Genomic DNA, 22,749 nt, shown 5'->3' with positions numbered 1-22,749 from the left:
AATGCTTTGGCAGAAAAATAGAAGCATGTGACGTTTAGATCACATTGATTGCTCTTTTTGATTGCTGTCGCTGGCTGGTTCAGAAATGGCCTGTGTCACAACCTGAAATGAAAAGACATCTGCTGGGGCATGTCGCCGTAAAAGCACAATGAGTTTGTGAGCAGAAAGAAATGATCAGAGGTGCCCGTTGAATAGTGAATGTTTTTGTTACAATGTCTCAGCCACCACATCCAACATGACAGCATGAATTTGTTCCTCTGGAATTGCTAAGTGTATCCTCTATTAACACAATGTCTATTTGTGCAGATCTTACTCGGCAGACTTGAATTGTGAATTGAGAATTTCATTTACAGCAAACAATATTTTGCTCATGTTGCTCCGCAAGGTCAAAATATTGTCTTTTTTATTGTTTTATACCATGCATTTCATCTGTATTCAAATACCTTGTGAGTTAGTAAGCCCTGCGTTTTTCAGTACTAAAAACTTTTAATTTGTTATTCCAATAGGTCTTCACCTGACATTAGAGAGTGTTGAATCACAACTGAATAACACCATTGGCTGTACTGTATGTATGATAAACAATGTAGACTCCAAAAATATCCCACTTGTTGCTGCATGGCAACGTTCCCTTTTATGGCAATTCAGGTGGCATGCTGTTCAGTCCTCAAATAGATTCTCTTGGGCGTAGAAAATTAATTCATGTTTCATAATTCTGTCCTTTCCAATTTAGTTTAAAATGGCATGGCTTTGCCATTGATTGGAGAGCCTCAAAATACAGTACATGTTCAAAGTTTCCTCATCATTCATCCCCTATGCTTCTTTGGGAACATAGCAGATATACTCTGGATGGCGGAGAAAAAATGAATTAAAAAATACAGAGAAACGCAGGGCTCTTCTAATGTGTGAATAAGATAACTGCTGTGTTAACAGTAGGTTGTCAATGCATAGAGTCAATACAGTACAGTTAAATGCTTTCATGCAGAAGGCATTTATAATCCTTCTTCATCTCTGGGTACAGCTGTAGTCTTCCACATGACCTTTCCAGTACCAGTTTTCTCATGTCTCCCTTTTCTGTCCCAACCTCTGTTAACTGTGGTGTGCTTCTTCTTTTGCCTTGTAGGAGCCTCTATCTACCCCCGTGATTAACGAAGAACAAGTAGCTGAGGCTAAGGTTTCAAATTTTATTTGGCTCATATGGCATGTCCGTCGTCGTTCACTTTTGCATGACCTTGACGTTCAGGCCACTCACTTCTTTCTTGAGAACCTCTTTCAGCTGTGACCTTCCGTCTTGTCCTCTGCTTCTTCATCTTGACATCTGTTCTGATCTTAACTCATTGCTGTTTACAAGATCTGTTTACCCTCTCACTATCTCTCCTCTCTCTCTGTCTCTCCTCTTTTTTCTGAAGTTGAAAGATGGAGCTGACAGAATGTTACCTTAAACGCTTCTTCACTTTGCTATCATTTCCTGGAGTGATTGAAAGGTTATCACTCCCTCAGCCCAATATCACTTCTGATGAGATCTTGCACCAGAAATGATAGCCGTCCACATTTCTCTCTCAGTTGTGTGTTTCACAAATTCAGATGACATTTGGAAAAAATGACATGACAAAAATGTTAGCTTAGCTTCTTGCTTTTTCATCTTGGCACGGTTTCCTGTCAAATTGCATTTTATCTCACAAGCTGTTTACTTTTCTCTGTCACGTTTGTGGATTCTGATATCACAAAACAATTTCATAGTATGATACTGCTGAAAAGCTATCTCAGGCTCAAAACATTCTCTGTTGTGGAATTGAATTGTTGTGCTCTTGAATTGCATGCTATTGAGTAAGACAATTCTCTAAATGTTGAATCACTATGGTTTCAGTCTCTCTACAACCATGATGGTTCAGCGTGTTGGAGTGTCTTGAAAGCTTTAGTTTTGAAGGAAAATGGAAAGAGACACGAATCCTTGCTGTTAGAAGCACTGTTATTGGATATTTGATAGCCTCTGATAACCTTTAAATAACACCAGGGACGTGAAATGTTAACAAGGATCCAGGAGCGTGTAACAGGCTTTCTTCTGCACAAAAAAGGTGCACATGTACCATACAGGTTGCTCATAAGCTATGATATGCTATAAATAACAAAGTGTTTGGAACACAGCCTAAATCTCAGTGTAAGATTTCCTTGCTCCATCAACTGCCACACTATTTAATGCTGACTCATTTCATCTTCACCATCTTGGTGCTGTATCGTGTTGTGCGTCATTAGCATCTATTTTGGCTGTGGTGGTATTATAGAATGCTAATTTATGACCCAGATTCTGTGTTTTTGAAAAACAAGCAAAAAGTAGACTGATGCCGTAATTCAGCCAGAGATGGTTTATACCCCTGGTAAAGTTTGAACTAATGTTGTGCAAGCGTCCAAGAAAATGAATAATTCAGAAAATTAACTCGCATTTGCTGTGTTTTTGACAAACAAGCAAAAGTAGGCTGGATATTCAGCCAGAGATGGTTTGTACCTCTGGGAAAGATTCAATAAAAAAGTTGTGCAAGCCTCCAGAAAATGAGTAATTCAGAAGATTAACTCACATTTCACGGCACGCCCGCCCAACTCCCAAATCAGTTTTCAGTTTCCATCCCTCCATCCTCAAGTCACCCTCCTCATAGTGGGCTGCATTCAGCAGAGGAAGTGACATGACCTCTATGTCTCTCTCTCTCTCTCTCTCTCTCTCTCTCTCTCTCTCTCTCTCTCTCTCTCTCTCTCTCTCTCTCTCTCTCTCTCTCTCGCTCTCTCTCTCTCTGTATGGTGCCACATAGTGTCACAACAATCTCCCTGAGATATGACATTTTGACCAGGCCTCAATATAGTATGTATGGTGACCAAGGTCCCTTCTTCATGTTGCATACTTTAGTGACAAAAAAGGCTGTTTCAATGCATGTTTCAATGACAGTAACGTTTAAGAAAAGGTTTACGGTAGGCCCAGGCAACCTGGCCTAATGCATCATGATTTTACACAAAATGGTATAATTTTAGCATCATATACAGTATTGAGGCCTGGTCATAAATATGTCTTTATCGTCATATATTGACGCGGTTGTCTAAATCACAACACACAGAGGGAACTCTGGGACAGGCGGCCCATCTCGGCTTACGACCTGGACGAGCAGGAACGCGACCGAGACCGCGACCGAGACCGCGAGGCAGCCTTCGCCAAGGACATGCACCTGGGCATAGAGCGCAAGTGCTCCAGCATGACGGTGAGCTCCACGTCCAGCCTGGAGGCCGAGGTGGACTTCACCGACCTCCACCTGGGCACGGAGGACTTCTCACGGGGCATGACTCACCTGGCCGACAGGGGTGGTGGTGGTGGTGGAGTAGGCCACCAGGGGGGAGTCAATCAGGCAGAGGCTGCAGGCCGGGTGGGCGGAGGTGACTTCGACGAGGCGCCTCGCTTCTACTCCAGTCGTCTGATGGGGCAGGATGAGCCCCTCCACCCTGTGGAACAGCGCCTCCTGGAGGACAGGGGACACCACGAGGTAGACGCTGTAAGGGCTCCTTACCATCTTTTACATCAAGTGAATTACACGGTTCCTGGGAATTCACCCTGTGAAGATAATCCTAAGGCCATTTGATTTTGTTATGGCCGTCATCAGATCATCACCCTCAGTTGCCTTCTGTTTCTCCTTTTATCGTTATCCATTTTGTGTTTTACCCCTTATTTTTATATTTGTTTTTATCTTTTTTGTTATACTTTTACCTTTCATGTTTATCCATTTTGTGTGTTACCCTTTGTTTTTAAATTTGATCCATTTTTATTATACGTTTACCTTCTATGTTTTACCATTTTGTGTTATACCGGTATTTCTACCTTTATATTTATGATACATTTTCTGTTATATTTTTAATTTACCTTTTGTGTTCATCCATTTGGGTGTTATATTTTCATTCTCATGTGTTACTCAGTGAAACCTGCCATTTTTCGCCTGACATTGTACATATGCAGTCTACACTCGGTATGAGGGAACACTCTTTGTGCTATATATTGTATAAGGACTGTGTTAAAGTATTTACTGTAGAATACATTTCTCATCTCAGCAGCCTTCCTAAGGCATCAGTACCCACGGGGTTGATATGCATAGCATCTGTCGCTGCTCTGAATGTAGGTCACTCATAAGTCATCTACAATGCAAAGTCAAGCTCCCTCATTCTTGAATGTACCGTAGATGTGTTCATTTGAATATGAGTTACATGTCATGTTAGTACTTTGGTTTAAACCTTTCTTTTGTGATGAATATACATGCTTTTGTGTTTTTGTGTATTATTACTATTTTTAGTTATTAGTCTATTTTATTGAACATGGTTTAAAATGTATTGTAATTTGGAAAATCGTACATTGATCACTACTAGAGTTCTTTTTTTTAGAAGAAATAAATCAATTATGTGTTCACTTGTTTGACATTATGATGAATGCAGAATGTCAAGGCTTCCTCTTCAGCTTACACAGCAATCAGTTATACTGCAGTCATGCTCCTTTCCAGAATCCCCAGGCTTGAACAGTTAATGAAAATGTCAGTGGAAGGCTGTGTGGGGCTATTCCGGTAAGCTGTTCAGTCACTTACCTGGGCATGTCAACACAGACCAAGTGGTAATACCCCAGAATTGTGGGATATCTTGGCTCTTCGACGCAAAAACGCTGGATCTCAAATGGCGCACTTGTGCAATTTGGGCTCTATGTTTCAGTGTGTAACTAATACGCCATATGCACTAAAACATGAACACTGAAGTGCACAAGTGCACCATTTGATATCCAGGAACAGTGTTCTTCTTTTAGGAAGTGTATGGCTTACACAAAGTACACACAGAGTAGCCCTCATGGAGTTGACATATCCAAGTTAGTCTGTAAAACAGCTGCTTTGAATGCCCTCTTGTTGTCCTCTGCTCTGCCTCTGCTTGACCACCCATGTCTGTGTCGCTCTGTCGCCAGCCTCCGGTGGCCAGGAAAGACGCTAACACTGTGAGCATCGCCCACTCCCTGCGGAGGTCAGAGGTCAAGGTGGAGCCGCACTCCAACGGCGCGGAGGTGCCTACCACCATCATCGACATCACAGAACAGGTACGTATCCTATTGGCTGGCGGGAGCAGCAAGGTCGAGTCACCTGCCTTTGGGCAGAACTGCTTTTGTGTGAAGATAATGGACCCTGTTGATGAGTAATTATTTATACGCTTTTAATTAGGAGGGCGCTTTTTATTCTGCATAAGTAGGAAGGTTATTCATTTTTCATTCGAATAGAGAACCCTGATGGTTTCACTTTTTAAATGGCTAATTTGTATATTAACTTCAGCAGGAAAGTGGCTATTTTTCATTTTCTAACCACCTATAACATCTCCAAAGTGCATGGGCTGACAAATTTGAAAGAGGGTGACATAAAAGCCTTGTTATTGCTCGATTAGAGCATTGACACAAAATTAATGAGTTCGATGAAAGGGAGAGGGGCCTTCCATTTATCTCCAGCGGTATTGTTTTGGAGGTGGGCTGTCCGAACAGGTGCCTGATTAAAATGCAATTACTGTGGCCCTGTGGTGCCATTTGTCTATGCACAGGGGTCAGTCAAACCAATAAGCCTCGCAGATTGTCTTTTTGGAGGACCGCAGAAAGGAAATCAGCTTCTCGTTCATGAATTCCGGTGGTCATTAGAGTGTTTCTCTTTTTTGGTTGGTATTTCGGCCACGTTTACCCTTGTGTGATGAGTTGCCTGAGGCCTACTTGCTGATGTGTGCACTGCTGCGCTGTGTGTGTGTGTGTGTGTGTGTGTGTGTGTGTGTGTGTGTGTGTGTGTGTGTGTGTGTGTGTGTGTGTGTGTGTGTGTGTGTGTGTGTGTGTGTGTGTGTGTGTGTGTGTGTGTGTGTGTGTGTGTGTTTGCATTGCAGCAAACGGAAGGTGAAGTTAACTGCATGGAGACAGAGTTCTCCAGCACTGACGAAACTCAACCACAAGAGGGTGATATGGTACGGTTATCAACCCCGCCCACCCCTTTACCTTTCCTTACCTTACCTTACCGCACCCCAGCCTATTCTACTGCTCTCTGCTGAACTGAGATCAGTTAAAAGGGTTCCGCAAGTGTTTTCTAATGCATGTTCCAAGCAGCACCACATGAAGTGTTTTATCGAGTGTGAGAGGTCTTTGCCGTTGCCACAGACCTCTTTGGCAAGGCTCCACAGTGGAGATGCATGCTTGCGCTTTGTTCGCTTTTGTCAGGATGTGTCACTGATACATTTATGGGTGTCGTGTTTTCTTGCAAAGTCAACCAACCTAAGCATTGGGGATAAGTAAGCAGTAAAGCAATACGTGAATTTCAAAGAAATACACACCCAAAGTGTACCAAAGACACATTCTTGTGGCAGTCTGAAATGAAGTCTTTCAGAAGGGTATACGGTGCTTCACTCGCTGCTTGTGTGAACACACGCATACACACCTTTTCCTGCCATGTGTGTGATTGCATATGCCCAGCCAGGTATATGGAGTCACTTCTTGTCGAGTCTTCTTTCCCGTCTGCTTGTGTCGCTGGACACACCACCTCCCTGCTTATCTCGTCTCCAAACACTGCTCAGAGGGGTTTGATGAAAGCTGCTTTGCAAAGTTTTTTTAATCCCCGCTGCCAAACAACCTTTGTGGAGCATGGAGGTGACAATGTCGTTGGATGTTTGTGCTGAAGCATTCATGAGCTCGCGCAGCAGAAAAGTGACGTGGGGAGAAAAAAGGAAAACAGACAAAAGCTTGCTGATTTTGGAAGAATGCTTCGCTGCATTTCTTTATGACTTAGCGATCTGCTTTGTTTGGCTCCGGCACTTAGCATCGAGTTTGGTTCCCCCGAGCCCGCTGCCTTCTTAGCCTGATGACAAAACCTGCTGATGATGGAATACAACTGTGTGCACACCTCTAGTACACAATGCCACACACACGTGTGCGCGCGCGCACACACACACACACACACACACACACACACACACACACACACACACACACACACACACACACACACACACACACACACACACACACACACACACACACACACACACACACACACACAAACACACACACACAAACACACACACAAACACATGTGTGCGCAATACACTACGTATATGTGTATATGTTTCCATCCCTGCCCTGTTGTATGTTTCAGAGCCAGGCGGATGATGGAGGCAAAGAGGAGGCTGCTCCACCTAGCAAAGAGAATGGCTCCCCTGTGAGTGCTGCTGTGTGCTCTGTGACGTCTGGAATTTTGCCAAGGAGTGTCTTGTCATTTATACACTTATCAATGTCGCGGAGCGTCTCTGTCCATTTGTGTAACCGTAGTGGTGACTGTGTGCCTCTGCTGCTGTCTGTGTGTGGGCTGGTGTTTGAGAGATGTCCTGTTGGGTATTTAGGAAGAGTAATGAGCATATAACACAACCATTTATTCCTTGTTGTTGCTATTTTTCCCACACTGGGGTTTCTGTGAAATCAACCCTAGTTGGAAAGTGAAGGCTTGACTGTCATGTGTGGACACACTGTGCTGTTGAGGGAATGGTGTCTGTCGCAATGGTTGTTGGTGGTGACTGACTGTGTCACAATAATGTGTGTCTTGGCTGCAAAAAAATGCCAGAGCTCAGCAGGGTGGGTGTTCTTGAAAACTCTCTGTAATACTCAGTGTGTGTGTGTGTGTGTGTGTGTGTGTGTGTGCGTGCGTGCGTGCGTGCGTGCGTGCGTGCGTGCGTGCGTGCGTGCGTGCGTGCGTGCGTGCGTGTGTGTGTGCGTGTGTGTGTATTAGCAATGCGTGTTTGCGGCAGAAAGCCCCGGGATATACATGTCAAGACAATCATGGCATTCCTGTGTTTGTTATCGTGTGTGTGTGCGTGTGTTTGTGTTGTGTGGGTTTGTGGGCACATACACCACATCTGTGTGTGTGTGTGTGTGTGTGTGTGTGTGTGTGTGTGTGTGTGTGTGTGTGTGTGTGTGTGTGTGTGTGTGTGTGTGTGTGTGTGTGTGTGTGTGTGTGTGTGTGTGTGTGCGCGCGCGTACATGTGCATGCATGTGTGTACGTTGAGGATGAGAGAGAGAAAGAGAGCGAAAAAGAGAGAGAGAGAGAGAGAGAGAGAGAGAGAGAGAGAGAGAGAGAGAGAGAGAGAGAGAGAGAGAGAGAGTGTGTGAGTGAGAGTATACAGCTTGGCGCCTGATAGTGAGTGCCTGTGTGCCTTCTGGCTTCTCCGCAGGTGAAAGCAGGATCTCAGGGTAGAGACTCCGCAGTGTCCCCCCTCACTGTCACCACGGAAAATGTTACCTCAGCAACCACCACCCAAGTAACCAAGGTAACGTTCCCTGTTTACTCTCACTATTTTACACCTTTGGTAAATCGTCTTGAGCATTACAAGACTAGTGTATTGCCTCTTTTTCTTGGAATGCAAAACATATGGGCAGCACTTTCTTCAATTTATCAGCAGTAAATCCTTTATAAACGTATCTACAAATGAATGTGGACAAAGATGACACAAAGGCAGAAGTTTGGCCAATAGCTGACAGGCAGCATTAGTGCAATGGTTAGCAAATGATCTTGCTTAATCTCTTATCTTAGAGCCTCTGCTACAGTCTTATTGCCACCAAATTTGCAATGATAGAGTCTTTATCTGTGAAGACTGAAGACTCTCTGCATTGTCATAGCAATGTTGCTATAATATAGTTCAGTGTTTTCAGCAAAGATTGAATAGGCCCATCGACGGGCCCATGTTCAGTAAAAGGCTACGAATTCAACAAATTACGATTTTACTTTTAAGGAAGACATTATGAATAATAGTACGGTAAGTGCTGCCCTGATATAAACTGTAAAAAGACCTGCCAGTCAAAGGTAAATGCCTTTAGGGTAACAAGCATTAATGGTGTATTTGACTGTTTTTCTCTGACACCTGTATGAGTAGTTCTGTCAAATGTCATTTTCCATCACACATTTACCCTTTGGGTAAGAAATGAAATGTCAAGCATGACGACAAGAATAATTCAACTTATATTTAACACCACGCTCAAAATTCCTCTTGCACGCTGTACCATGTGCTGCTGTTTTCTTCTTTTGCTGCCTCAAGCGTCTATGTTCATTTAAGCTCCTCTCTTCTTCTTTTTCTTCCTCACTTGTCATCTTCAGACAGTGAAAGGGGGATACTCAGAGACCAGGATTGAGAAAAGGATAATCATCACGGGAGATGATGACGTTGACCAACATCAGGTAAAATATTCACAGCATACAGCAACAAATTTAAAACAAACAAACAATGACCACTTCAAAGTAACTCTTACACAAGACACACCAGATACTGAATGTCCTTATTTAAGCTAAGCGCTAACAGCTTTGACCTGACCCAGGACAAACTCATCTGAAGAGGCATCACCCAATATACAGGTATATAAAATGTAATGGGGCCCCTTCTCTTGGCTCTCCCTCTTTGTGGGCCCAGGACAGCTGACCCATTTGTCCCCCTCTGTCAGCGGGGTAAAGAAAATGATTTCCCCCCCTCCTTTAACTGCTCTTTGTTCTTGTTCAGTGCAAAAACAAAAAAATGAGCCCAACGTGACAGGTTTGAATGATGGTCTCTTTTCAGGCCTTGGCTATGGCCATCCAGGAGGCTAAGCAGCAGCACCCTGATATGCTGGTGACAAAAGCAGTGGTTGTCAGGGAAACGGAATCTTCAGACGGTGGGAAACACAGGACCCTCGAGGTAAGCTAATATGTGATCTCCATATGGAGCAGCGCTCCTGGCTGCATAACCCAAACCGATTAAGTTGCCGTTGAAGTGACGCTTTTGCTTCAGGTTTTTGTTCCACAAGACCTAATGAGTCACATCATTCTACGTCAAACGTTTAAATGCCAGTGGAAACGTTTTAAATAAATGTCATGTAATAAGACATCTTTATGCGTTCAAAAGTCCAAAGCACTTTTCTGGTTTAAAGCAATACCTAATGAATAACTGTCAGCATTGTATTTTTTAAGCTAATTTTTTTCACTCTGCATTCGTACTAGTGCATAGTCTTTCACATACAGTTTCATATCTCGTAGACATATGCTGATACATTACAATAGAAGCCACTTGTTTTTCGTATTCCATGTGCATAACATGCAACTTCCATTAGCCCATTGACGCCTAAGGCATCTACAAAAAAGGGTGCTGAATGCCTGAGCCCTTTTTAAGAAAAGCTGCCCTCAGCCTATAAAAACCTAAATATCTCAGCTTCTGAAGCACATCAAAATATGCACTAAGTTGCATTTAAACGCTAATACCCTCATATTTTATTAGAATGTGTTCATTCATATCAAACAAACAGAGATTTTTAATAAAGTTGTCTCAAATCTCATGAGCCTGAATGTTGCGTAATGCAGCTCCAGGCGCCAGGGCCAATGTTGCGCAGTGCAACATCAGGCATCAATAGGTTAGAATACCAACTTGTTTTCAAGGAGCTGGACCTCTCAAGAGAGAGACAGGGCAATGACCTCGGGCTGGAATCGAACCTGGGTCTCCAGAATGACCGTCAGCACCCTACTCATTTAAGCAGTGCAGTGCAGTTCTCTTAGCATATTGTCAGACAGTTGCAAGAAATGTTATGGCCTGCCACATACGACGTAATGCTGCACAATTTAAAAGATCCATTCACATTATACACAATTCAAAAACAAAAGTGTTTTTTTTTTTAAAAAGAGATTAAGTAGCTTTAGTTGCTAGATTTGTAAGTTTATATTCCACAGCATACTGTATTATGTTGGATGGCTCACATTTTCATACATCTTTATCCTCACATGGCTGTTTATATTTCCTCTTCTCCTCCACAGTCCTGATGACCAGAGAGGACTCCTGACCTCAGGGACAGGACACAACTCCCCACCCCCCCCAGCCAGGCTCACCCCGCTACCAACCACCTTACCACATCACCACCTCCTGAGGATTAGCCAAGTCACAGTACAATACAATGCACCACAACACAATGCATTACAGAGCAAGCCCAAGTCAACCTTCAGCTCCCAGCCCAACAATACAATGCAGCAACCAACCAAGCGAGCAAGCCACAAATCCCTGTGGTATCCAGGCAGTTCACCTCGTTACACTCCTTCGTCTTTCGTCTGCTGTGCTCTCCATGTCATACTTGTGTTCCTCTGGAAGTAAAGGACAGGAAAGACTGTCAGACGGAGAGAGTCTTGCTCCTGGCACCCAGCCTGAGCTCTGAACGCTCCATCGTTGCAGCTGCATCTTGGCTATTTGTTACCTGTTATGGCCACAAAATCCTGTTAACCGCTGAAATGTTTCTGAACATGCTCAGAGTCTGTCAGTCAGTCAGTCAGTCAGTCAGTCGTATAGAGTTGGATTTTAGAAGTTAGGTTTTTCCGTTGGGCTGGCTGTTGTTGGGTTCAAGTCAATTCTAAGATGTTTTGGTTGTGTACTGTCTCTTCATTTGCGCCGTCTTCTTCTCCGGGTGTTGTACTGTGTGTGTCAGTTTGCAGTGCTACACAGCTTTATAGCATTGGATTGTCCTGTTGAATTTCACAATCAGCAGCTAGCGTCATACTAGCATCATACACGTACACGTACACGTACACGTACACGTACACGTACACGTACACGTACACGTACACGTACACGTACACGTACACGTACACGTACACGTACACGTACACATACAGCGTGCGCACACACACACACACACACACACACACACACACACACACACACACACACACACACACACACACACACACACACACACACACACACACACATTGAGAAAAACAATCAATACTCCCCTGAAAAAAAACAGGTGAAATCTGATGAGGGCTGAGCAATGTGTATATTTTTTAAATACCTTACTTTATCCAGAAGGTTATTATAAAGATAATCATCTATCACACTTTCTTGACAGAGAAACGTTGGAGCTTATTTGCGTCTAGTTTTTAGAAGGTGTACAGTCGGCCCCTCTGTGCGAGGGAGGGGAGGGGCCTGCGGATGCGAATGGCTGATCAGCTTGTAAATGCCTGTGTGAACAAGTGAAACACTATATTCTACTGCTGTCTTTTTAGCTTTTTCAAGATTTTTTTAAAGAAAAGAGAATACCTAGACTATCCAGTGGAAGTCGAAATATTTGCTTGTGTTAATGACAACAACAACAAAAAATCATGTCACACAGCGTACATATGTATATCGATTAGACTGTCACTTCCATGTGCATGAGTCAAAATAATGTCTAAATTACAGAGAAGAGGGATTGGATGAGGATGTGGTGGTAATAAGAGAGGGAAAAAGCAGCTCCTGTGCCTCACCATCTGGTGTGTCAGTGAGAAGGACATGTTCATGTAATGAGCATTGTTCATGTAATGATGGAGGATCTCTAGAGCATCTGGGACGTGGATGTTTGGGTTTTATTTATAAAGGGGCAGGACTAACGTGTCGACATCCCGTCTTGAACGTATGAGCTGTTCCTGTGATCCTCCTTCATCATAATAAGAGATGGCTTGTCCTTCTCCTACACGCAGGCTCATAAGACATGCCCCATGAGACGATAAACCTCTTCACAGAACGCTTAATTGAGCAGAAAAGTAGGCTACATTTTAGACTGAGCATGTTCAAGCTGAAAGGTGAAGACAAGGAAAAAATAGGTTTGATGACATCAGAGCAGTGATGGGCATCATGGATTCTGAAGCTATACAATCCAGTGCCACATACTCCAAATGACCTGGTTTTACCGGTTCATTTTGCACATTTGGACAGGTAAAACCAAGTCATTTGGAATATGTGACACTGGAATTTTATCTTCTGAATCCTACTTGCCCATTACTGCTTCAGAGACATGAAAGCAAGCAAGGTGATGGAGGAACTTCCGCAGTATGTTGTTCATGGACACTCCTGTCTGTGATAGTTTGAGGAGTTAGCTACCAGTGTTCAGGAAAGTTGTACAGGAACGTTGCAGATATGTAGACACTGTATTTTTCGGACTTGTTGAAAGGTGATGAAAGCTGATGAAAGGACAAAAAAAGGCAAGATCAATATTGCGATATCTTTGCGTATCATATTGTTTACTCAATTTGCATTTAATCCTCCATGTTGTAATTAGTTGCGCAGACAGATAGACTGCAAGTAGGGTAGGAAGCTCTCACAGCCGACAACAAAACACATGGTCTGAAGATAAATGTTTTATCTAATAATAACTATTTAAATGTGAGTTTTTATTTTTGTTTTCTATTTTGACAGAAATTTTAGTTGTTTTTAAGTTATGGTGTAAGAATTTGATATTGTATTTATACACAAATGGTGAATGTGAGGCAACCCTTCTCTCATCCCCTCCCATCGTTATAAAGCCCAAGAGTCCTGTCTCTATTTCCTTCTCCTCTTGGGGCAAGGGAGAGGTTCATAACCTGTCGTGCCATGCGAGCACTTCAACATTGTTATCTAGCCATGGACAGCAAGACAAGGGAAGTCTGTATATGAACATTTCAGCTGAGGCAGAGGCGTTGTGTGTGTATGTGCGTGCGTGCGCATGTGCGTGTGTGTGTGTGCCTGCCTGTGTGTGTATGCCTGTCTGATCAAATCTATACGGTAGGCTAGGTAAAATGTCCCAGCCTCGGGGTGAATGAAAAGTAATCAATGTGAGATGAGGAAAAAGTGCGAACAATACTGCTGGAGAGTAGCCTACACTGAGATATATTGGATGCATTCGTTCACAGCTGAGAGCCAGTTTGATCAGATAGCAAAAAAATAGATGATACAAATATGTTGATGCCCACAGTACGCCTCTTAATATGCCTTCCTTTGATAAACTGTGACTCACACTGCTGGTTATATCTGCAATAATAACTACATCTAATTATACTGTCTTGCTAAGTAAAGAACCATAGCAATGATATCCATTGAAAGATCAACCAAGTAGGCAAGGTAATGTTTGAAGCATAGCTGTATTTCACAGGACGAGTTCTACATTGGTTGAGGGGACCGAACTTTATGCATGCGTGCATCAACCTCTATATTCACAGTTTTATTTCTGTTTCAGCCAGACAATATGCTTAGTGAAAAACAGGATGGCTTACCGGCTCTACCTAACCTACTGTCCAGTCCTGTCTCTGTGAAGTAGCCAATTAACCCCCCGATGCTTATTTGAGTTTCATTTCTTTTGTTTGTTATTATTATTATTATTATTATTTGCCTTTTTTAGTTGTTCACTGAGTCCATTGACACTGGAGTCCTCCATTGCTTTGGTTTAGATCCCCAAACTGATTTGTAGGTATTGGATGAAGTGGCAACAGTGCCAGGAATCTCTCCGGATTCCTGTGAAGCCACAATATTGGACAATGTTTTTGAAAGAAGACATTGTGTTTACTTGCTATAAACCTGGGGAAAGAGTTTTCTGTATGTATGTATGTACCTCTGGTGGTGTGTTGATGGGAGGAATTGCTAAAAAAAAAAGAAAAAAAAAAAGTTTTTTTTTGCTTGAATCTCTATCCAGATATTTATTGAGCTTATATTACCTAATATATTATTTTTTAGTGAAAGACGTTATGGTGGCTGAGGTCTTGCCATGAAGATTATGTGATGTGCCCTGTACTATCCCAGTGCAGGCTCCAAATGTTAAGCACTGTTCCTGCACAACTGTGAGCGGCATAGCATTTGTCACATCAATACTGGGTGCCTTACCGTTAAGAGAGCAAGTGCCACTGGAATGACATGAAAGAGATATATATATATTATTAAATTATGACCTTATTATGGCTGTCCTTTAGACAGCAAAATGTCACCCAATGAAAAGGCAGAGTGCCTCGACTTTTCGCTGCAATTTAAAATGATCAGAAAGTTCTGCTTTTACGTGACGTTCCTGTGGCACCAAATCAACATCCCCAAAGCCAACCTTCAGTCGTCTAGTGGGCTACTGTCTGTCTCCCACATATCAGGCCCGGCAAGTGCTCGTCTGGCCTTGCCATCTGTGAAGCTCCAGTCAATTCACAATTTCCTGGTAAGACCTGGGGTGCATTTCTTGAAAGCGTATTTGCTAACTACGGTAGCTACTTCGTTGGTTGCAATGCAATTTCCCATTGGCAACTACCCAAGTTGCTAACTGCTTACAACTACGCTTTCGAGAAATGCACCCCAGGTGAGGGGAGTACTGGTGTTTTGCAGATGGGAAAGAGAGATAGTGAGGCATACATTAGACATGTAGCCTGTACATGTCTATGTTAGTGAAGGCTTATGCTTGGTGCATGGCATGAGGTATTGAGACTCCTCTTCGGTTCTTTAGTGCTCCTCCCTTCAATTCACCCCTTGGCCAATCTGCTGGCTCCACAGTGCCCCCTACTGCTTGATGGTGTGTTCTTGCTGTATTTGCATTCGATTTAAATGGAATACATGCATACATTAATAAATGTCTCAGTTTAAAAAATGAAAAAAGGCGTCTCTCGTGTGATGTCACATAACAGGGCATATGCTTGCAAAGCGTTTTTTTTAATTGAAATGTGGGGAATTAATAATTCCTTGGTGTCCGCAGCTGGTTTTGGATTTTAGTATGAAAGGGGGAGAAAACAGCATACGGTAAATGGACTGCATTTATAGCGCTTTACATTGCATGCCTCACATTCACCCATTTACATTCACATTCCGCATAATCAACGACATGGCTGGAACTGATAATCAAAGATTTATTCATGGGCCATCAAATGAACTTAGGCTACATTCTTCCACTTCCATCACTTCCATCTCTCTCTCTCTCTCTCTCTCTCTCTCTCTCTCTCTCTCTCTCTCTGACACACACACACACACACAAACACACACACACACACACACTCTCGCTAATGATAAATAATAATGAGGCACACACAAAAAAGACACATTAGTACAAAGGATGTAGCTCATGATGTGAAAATGGATGGTCTGTGTCTTCCTGTGCATCCGTTACAGGTGAATCACACACTTACTGCCGAACAAACCCATCAGACACGAGAAAAACACTGCAATAGTGCTTGCAGTGAACCTGCCTGGCTACGATGAACTCTCATTGAGCTGAGGCCATTCTGGGTCACCAGGACTTAGACATCATTACTTCTGAGCCAGCATGGCTATGATGACCCTGATGGCCCCTACTGGATATCAATAAACAGAGAGACAGGTTGCCAAGGCAAGGTACACTACAGTACACTGCATCCGATTACTGGGGGTGTTACTGTGGCTCCAGCTTAGAACATGATTGATGCTCCTCACCCTGGGAGACCTTCCTGTAGCAGATACAGCGAGATGTGTGGCAGGCAGTTCAAGACTTCTTAACTTCTTACTAGGAATGGCTTTGCTCTAGGGTAGGATTTAAACTGTACTTCAACTCTCCTTCCTCTCGACCCGACTCTCCCGTCACCTGGTCCTAGGCTGTGAAGATACACGGTATGTAGGCCTACACTGGAAGGGAGACGGTCTTGTAGCACCCTCTAGCTGATCATCTGTCGAACTGCAATGATGTTATCTTCAAACGACTGGCAGGCTGCTTCTAATGCATACCCACGTTTGACTAATGTGTTATTTACATGAACCATAGACTAAATTTTACATGCAGATCTGACAGAATACGATGTTTGTGGTTTTTGTAAGCAGCCTTTCCGCTTCTGCTTAGGATGGTTTCACTGAGTGGTTCACTATTTATCTAGGGAGCTTGGCAGTTTTGTCATGAAATGCTGTAAACCCAGGTTAAGTAACTCTTACCAGTCGACTAGTTTAAACTGGGACATCATACGGAATCTTCAAAGAAAATCAGTCCCTTCATCACACACCCGAACACAAACAAGCTGAAAAAGATACAGCAATATTAATCAGGCATGATGGTTGTATGGAATGCATTGTAGGACTTTTATAATCAGTATTTCAACGCACTGAAATAAATAATATTTCAGTCTAGTACAGTGTAAAGAGGAATTATCTTCAACAATTTCAGGAAATGTCTCAGATTTCCTTTTTTTCTCCATTTATCTGACGATGGTTTGTAGAGCACCATATGCCTACATCTTTACCTCACTGGCTAGGTATAAAACAACTGACAATCTACAAAGGATGATGATGACTTAGGCCTACCTCAAGGATCATTATAAAGGATAACAACTTGTTCTCCGTGCCACTGAGGTCACCTCCAGATGAACTCAGACTGTAGCTGTCTCGCTGCTTTTCATCCTGGTCCCAACAGATGATGGAGTCCCATCAGTCCTTCTGCAATAGACATCTGTGCCTGCCAGATGTTTCTTTGAAACCTGCATCTTTCCCCAAGATTTTGACACATCGTACATTCATCTCCATCATATGTCACTACCATATTTTAATTAAGATTATTTTATATGGAATTAAGTCCTAAATAGATTGAATAGGCCTACACAGGTTTGTTTCCAGGAATCCTTCAGTCTCTTCCTACAAAATCATGGTTCCTTTGCACAAGTATAATTTGTTGTCTCTTTATATGTTGATAAATAAATGAAACACAGATTTTTAGTCATTGGTATGTTTTAGAATGTCAAGTTTGGATAACAGAATGTCAACAATTGGTCAACATCCCAGATGTAGAGGTTAAACAGCTCCTGCAGTTCTGCTTTGGACCTGTAGAGGGAGGCAGTCTTTCACAAATTTTGTAACGGACATCTGAGACTCATGGATGGGGAGACATTTTTTACTCAAATCAAATTTCAGGAAAAACAGTATATTGCAAGAAAATAGTTTCTATACAGATTCAATGCTTCATGGGTTGGGTACATTTTTATAGATCACATATTCTCTTCAAAAGATACAGACAAAGACACCTTGCGCAAATGTGACAACCAACTAGGGTTTGGTTGTCACAACCTATGGACACCCTCAAAACGTTATTTTAATGGGGGGAAATAATAGTACAAATTATACAATATTTTTCATTTCAAGGAAATGTGAGCCTAAACAGAACTCATGCATACATACTCTTATCATCAAATAAGGTCCATTTGCTACTTTTTATACTCTTTAGAACTTTAAAATGTATTTCACACACATCCTGAATGTGAAACACCACATGCTATGCCTATTTTTGAAAAAACAACATTCAATGGCTTAAACCAACCCAGAAAGCAGTGTGACATTCAATCCCAAGTGACCTGTTCAACTCTTTTGGAGGCTAGCTCCAACATGGATTGCCGCAGCTAAGAAAAGATTCAAGATTCAAGATTCAAGATTAGTTTATTACGTCTTATTATAGGTTTGAAGCCTATAAAGAGTAAAAATTGTTGTGTTTTTTTGTGTCCTCAAAAAGATTAAAAAATAAAAATAAAAATAAAAAGAGAGGGGGGGGGTGCAAAGAAAGTGCCTTGTTGTCTTCAGCATGAATTCAGTAATCTGACTGCTTGGTGGAAGAAACTACTTTGCTTCTGTACCGTTTCCCAGGTGGTAATATAATAAACAGTTCATGGTTGGGGTGACTAGGATCAGCCAAGATTTTTTTGCCTTCCTGATGCTCCTTCCCTCAAATAGCTCCAGTATGGAGGGTAAGTCACAGCCGCATATGTTCTGAGCTGTACGCACAACCCTCGGAAGAGCTCTCCTGTTGGCTTGAGAGCAGTTCCCATACCATGCAATAATGGTCCCCGTCAGAATGCTCTCAATGGTGCCTCTGTAAAACGACCTCAGGATCTTGGGTGTCATCCCAAACTTTCTCAATCGTCTGAGGTGGTACAGACGTTGCTGGCTTTTTTTTACAATGCGCTGTGTGTGACTGTCCCAGGTGAGGTCTTCTGAGATGGTAACGCCAAGGAATTTAAAGTCTCTCACCCTCTCCACTGTCTCACCGTTGAGGTTAATGGTTTCAAACTGGTGTTCTTTCCTCCTGAAGTCAACTATTAATTATTTTGTCTTGGACACATTCAGAGACAAGTTGTTTCCTCTACACCACTCCATGAGGTTGTTTATTTCTTTCCTGTAGGCTGTTTCATCATTGTTTGTGATTAAACCGATAACAGTGGTATCATCTGCAAACTTGAAAAAATGTAACTTCTGAAAATTATAGGTTTCTCTTCTTCAAATGGCTATAGGCCTACTGATTTTGATGTCAACCCATAGTGCAATGAGTGAGAAGCAAAACATTAGACTTCTTGAAATGTTCATTTTTATGTGAAACACAAATGTTTTCTCACCTAAGGTTATATGTTTTTACCTCAACTACCAATGTAGATGGCATATGATGCTAATTACAAACCGGTCTTTGTCAACGGTTTTGATGAGCGACCAGAAGAGGCTGAGATATTCTATGATGTCTGTGACAACCATAACTTGTGACAACCAACCCCGTTCTCCCCTACTTGTGTAAAACTGGGCATGAGCAGCGAATAATGACAAGATGAGAGCATTGCATTGTTAATGTTGTGGGGGCAATGTTTCAATCTTAAAAAAAATGCTTCATTGTACAATGACACATTTCAAGTGCTGTACCGAGCCCTTAAAATGACATTTGAGAGTAAAAAAAAATACCTAAGTGTTTCTTGTGCACACCAGAAACTTTCTCGTGGCCACCAGAACATTTTGTGTGGGCATCAGAAACTTTCTCATGCCCACCAGAAAAAACATTTGCGTGCCCACCTGAAACTGTACGAGAAAGTATCTGGTGAGCACAAGGAAATATCTTGGTTTTTTTTTACTCTCACAAGTCCTTTTAAGGGCTCTGTGGCGCTGAGAACTTGCAAGAGCATTAGCCTACAGATTCTCATGACCGTTTTGAAACCTCATTCTTAAATAACTTCTCTATTTTTCATCATACTTCATGATATCCTCCAGATTACCTATTCACATGGTCAAAATGAAATATAATGAAATTTCTAAAGAGTTGTGGAAGATACACCAACTTGTTACATTCATGGTGTTTCGATCAAAAAATGACCGGACCATTAATTTACCTCTCCCAAAGTTATATACAGTTTATATTACATTCACTTTACCCTCATATTCTTTTTGTTAGGCTTTTCAGAATACAACAATATGTGCCACATTAGTATAGATGTTTACAGTTAGTTGAAATACTTGAAAAAAGTAAAGGTGTTCCAAACGGCCTGAAAGCCTCTGAGAGGCCCTAGACTCCAGAGGGTTAATAAAACGAATTGGTGCAAGATAAGAAAAAAAAGCCTACAAATCACTAAAACAAAGCAGAATAACATTTAAATCACATTGGAAATGTTTCAAAAGGATGTCTAAAAGGTATTAATCACAAAATATGCAAATCAGATTTTTAATCAATGTATTATTACCTTTTTTGTGTAGGCGGTCAATTTTGACCGTTAACACCATGAACATAACCATCTTTCTAACACAACCAGAGGGTTAAGACTGTTATTGCAAATTACATTGCATTTGTCATAATTTTAGAGTAGCCAAAGCTGAGAATCAACCAGCAAGTAACAGGGGGAAATCCCATTAAAATATCACTGACACATAAAACGTCCCATATTGTTTTAATTGTGAATGTTTTCTCTTGCAAAATACAATAGCCTAATGATGAATTTTACTACTAATACCACAAAATGATGATTTAAGACACACTTGGAGTTGTCAGCCAGGTTGCTGTAAATTGCATCCTCACGCATGGGTGCTTCTCACTCTTCAGTTTTAAATTATTGGAGTGAAGTATCTAAAAATCTTAATGTGATCTCAAAAAGCCTACAGCAAATTACTATGGACAGTTACTTTTCGTCAATAAAAGGCCTATAACCCAACAGGGTGTCACCAAAACTCGTCAGTTGGCAATAGAAGCAGCACCATGTACCAAAACCTCACATTTCTAACATAGCAGTTTCCTTTAAAAAAATGTTAAGAAGTCTTCATGCCATGTTCAACTACTCCTTTTACACATGTTATGTTATTCTTATCCCATCGGCCTTTGCTAATGCTGAACATCTACTGTATGTAACACATTCAGTCATCATTTACAGGCGAAGTTAATGAAAGGTTTGGTGTATAAATCATTTGTTAGAACATAAAAAGACACATGCCCTACAGGTAGACAGTAGACTGTAGACACATGTAAGATCTCTGTACCCAGGGAGAATGGCACAGCTTCTCTAGACTGTTTGCCAGGGCATCTGTAGAAAATGTTCTTTGTTCTTGTTATGGACCCTGTACTGAGCCAATGATTTATTATCAATTTGAAAATAAATGAAAATATATATTTAAAAAAATGTATGCATATAAAATAGAGAAAACTGACCCCTTTAAGCTTTTATATCCCCTACAAACACATTGGCCCAATCTCGGCCCCCCTGGTAATTTTGGTCCAGAGCCGCCACTGCAGACAGGAAAACTGCTTGATGGACTGAAGTTCTGGCAGCAAAACTGACAACATTGACAGCATTGTCTGCTGAGTCACCAGAAAGTCAACTACCCCACGGCCCAGCACAAGAGCAACGGTCTGGAGTGCCACAGGGCTGGCGCCAGAGGATGGACTGCATGACTTCACCTTTGCCACTCCACTGGTGTGTCATCTGATGAGAACTCTGCTACTAAATCCTCCACTTTGTCATCCTGTGTGTGTCTGATGCTTGAGAGGTGTTTGTGGCGAGAGAAAAAAGGCCAAAGATTAGTCTAACACATCATAACTGTTAGTAGCCTATCATAAGAAATATGTTCGAATCCAATGCAAGGTTCCATTTGAGATCTTTCTTCATTTCTGCCATCCATTTATGTTCGACACTATGTAGCGGAATACAAATAAGTCAAGGCTATGCTGTACTACACACAGTGCAGTCCAGCCTATAGATAGTCCATTGTAGTCCAGTGGTCAGGTAGCAGCAGTCAGATGCAGTGCCCAAGGCGTCTGACAGCTTTTCTCGTCCCCCCTGCCTGCCCCCCGTCAACAATGTAATGAGAACCCAATTTTTGTTCCCCCTCTCTCCATGGGCCCGCTACAACCGACCTCTATTGTCCACCCCCGGCAGCCCCCCTGACAATGACGTCACCTTCCATGTCTACTTCAGGTCACTTAACTCTAGAGACAATAAACGCAAATAACTTCAATTTGGGTCCTCTGTGCCACTGTGGTATAGCACATCAGAAGCTGCTGTCATCTCCAAAGGGGACTGAGATATGTACCTAGCTGTCTCTCTGTCATCTTCATCCAGGTCCCAGGTCTTAGTCCCACCCTGCCCAGCTCCTTGAGTGACAGACATTTGTTCTGACTGCCGCATGTTCCTTTTGACAAGGGAGCTCTGAAGGGACTGACCGTCTTTCTCCTTGACTTATTATCACTCAAAAGTATCGTGTGTGACTTCTCGCACCAACCAGTATAGCATTTGACTTACATTCTCTCTGTGCGCAACGTTAACCTCCAGTTCACCTCTATTTTATATTACTAAATTGATTTTTCAGTTCACTCTTCCTGTATGATCATCTATCGTGTCCAATGTCTGAATATGATTTTTCATCTGTAGTTGTTTTTATGGCTGTGCGGTCTTTGAATTCCAGGGGAGGTTTGCAGGCCAGATAAATATCGGTGCACAGTGCCACAGGATTGCCAAATTTCAGCAATGTGAAGATCCAGAGCATCTACAAAACCATGGACACCTTCTTGGTGAAGAAGTTTGGACCTGAGGCTGTTCTGAGGCCTCTAGAGGACCCATAGAACATTATACAGAGAGGACCGGGTGTGATAAAAAAAGAGTAACACACCATAAAAGCCTACCAGGACCAGAAAGATCAGCCAGTTCTTTTTCTAATACACTCACAATAAGTCCTTTTGCT

At 42.2% G+C, this 22,749-nt stretch overlaps 1 protein-coding gene across 3 annotated transcripts in view; it reads left to right on the top strand.

Moving 5' to 3' along the window:
• Positions 1–11,590, top strand: part of LOC134462644 (band 4.1-like protein 3) — a 151,593-nt gene extending 140,003 nt beyond the window's left edge. For 2 of the 3 annotated variants that reach the window (XM_063215766.1, XM_063215767.1), the window contains 8 exons: positions 1,121–1,171; positions 4,967–5,095; positions 5,911–5,988; positions 7,170–7,232; positions 8,239–8,334; positions 9,159–9,239; positions 9,613–9,729; positions 10,836–11,590. In XM_063215766.1, coding sequence (XP_063071836.1) covers positions 1,121–1,171; positions 4,967–5,095; positions 5,911–5,988; positions 7,170–7,232; positions 8,239–8,334; positions 9,159–9,239; positions 9,613–9,729; positions 10,836–10,841 — 621 coding nt within the window. In that variant the 3' untranslated portion in view covers positions 10,842–11,590. The remainder of the gene's footprint in view (positions 1–1,120; positions 1,172–4,966; positions 5,096–5,910; positions 5,989–7,169; positions 7,233–8,238; positions 8,335–9,158; positions 9,240–9,612; positions 9,730–10,835) is intronic. The other variant, XM_063215768.1, reaches the window with a different exon arrangement.
• Positions 11,591–22,749: the final 11,159 nt, after the last annotated feature.

This window comes from Engraulis encrasicolus, chromosome 14 (genome assembly GCF_034702125.1).
Source record: "Engraulis encrasicolus isolate BLACKSEA-1 chromosome 14, IST_EnEncr_1.0, whole genome shotgun sequence".
In the NCBI taxonomy this organism is placed as follows: domain Eukaryota; kingdom Metazoa; phylum Chordata; class Actinopteri; order Clupeiformes; family Engraulidae; genus Engraulis; species Engraulis encrasicolus.
The sequence above is the reverse complement of the archived record's forward strand: the minus strand, read 5'-3'. Positions and strand labels throughout refer to the sequence as shown.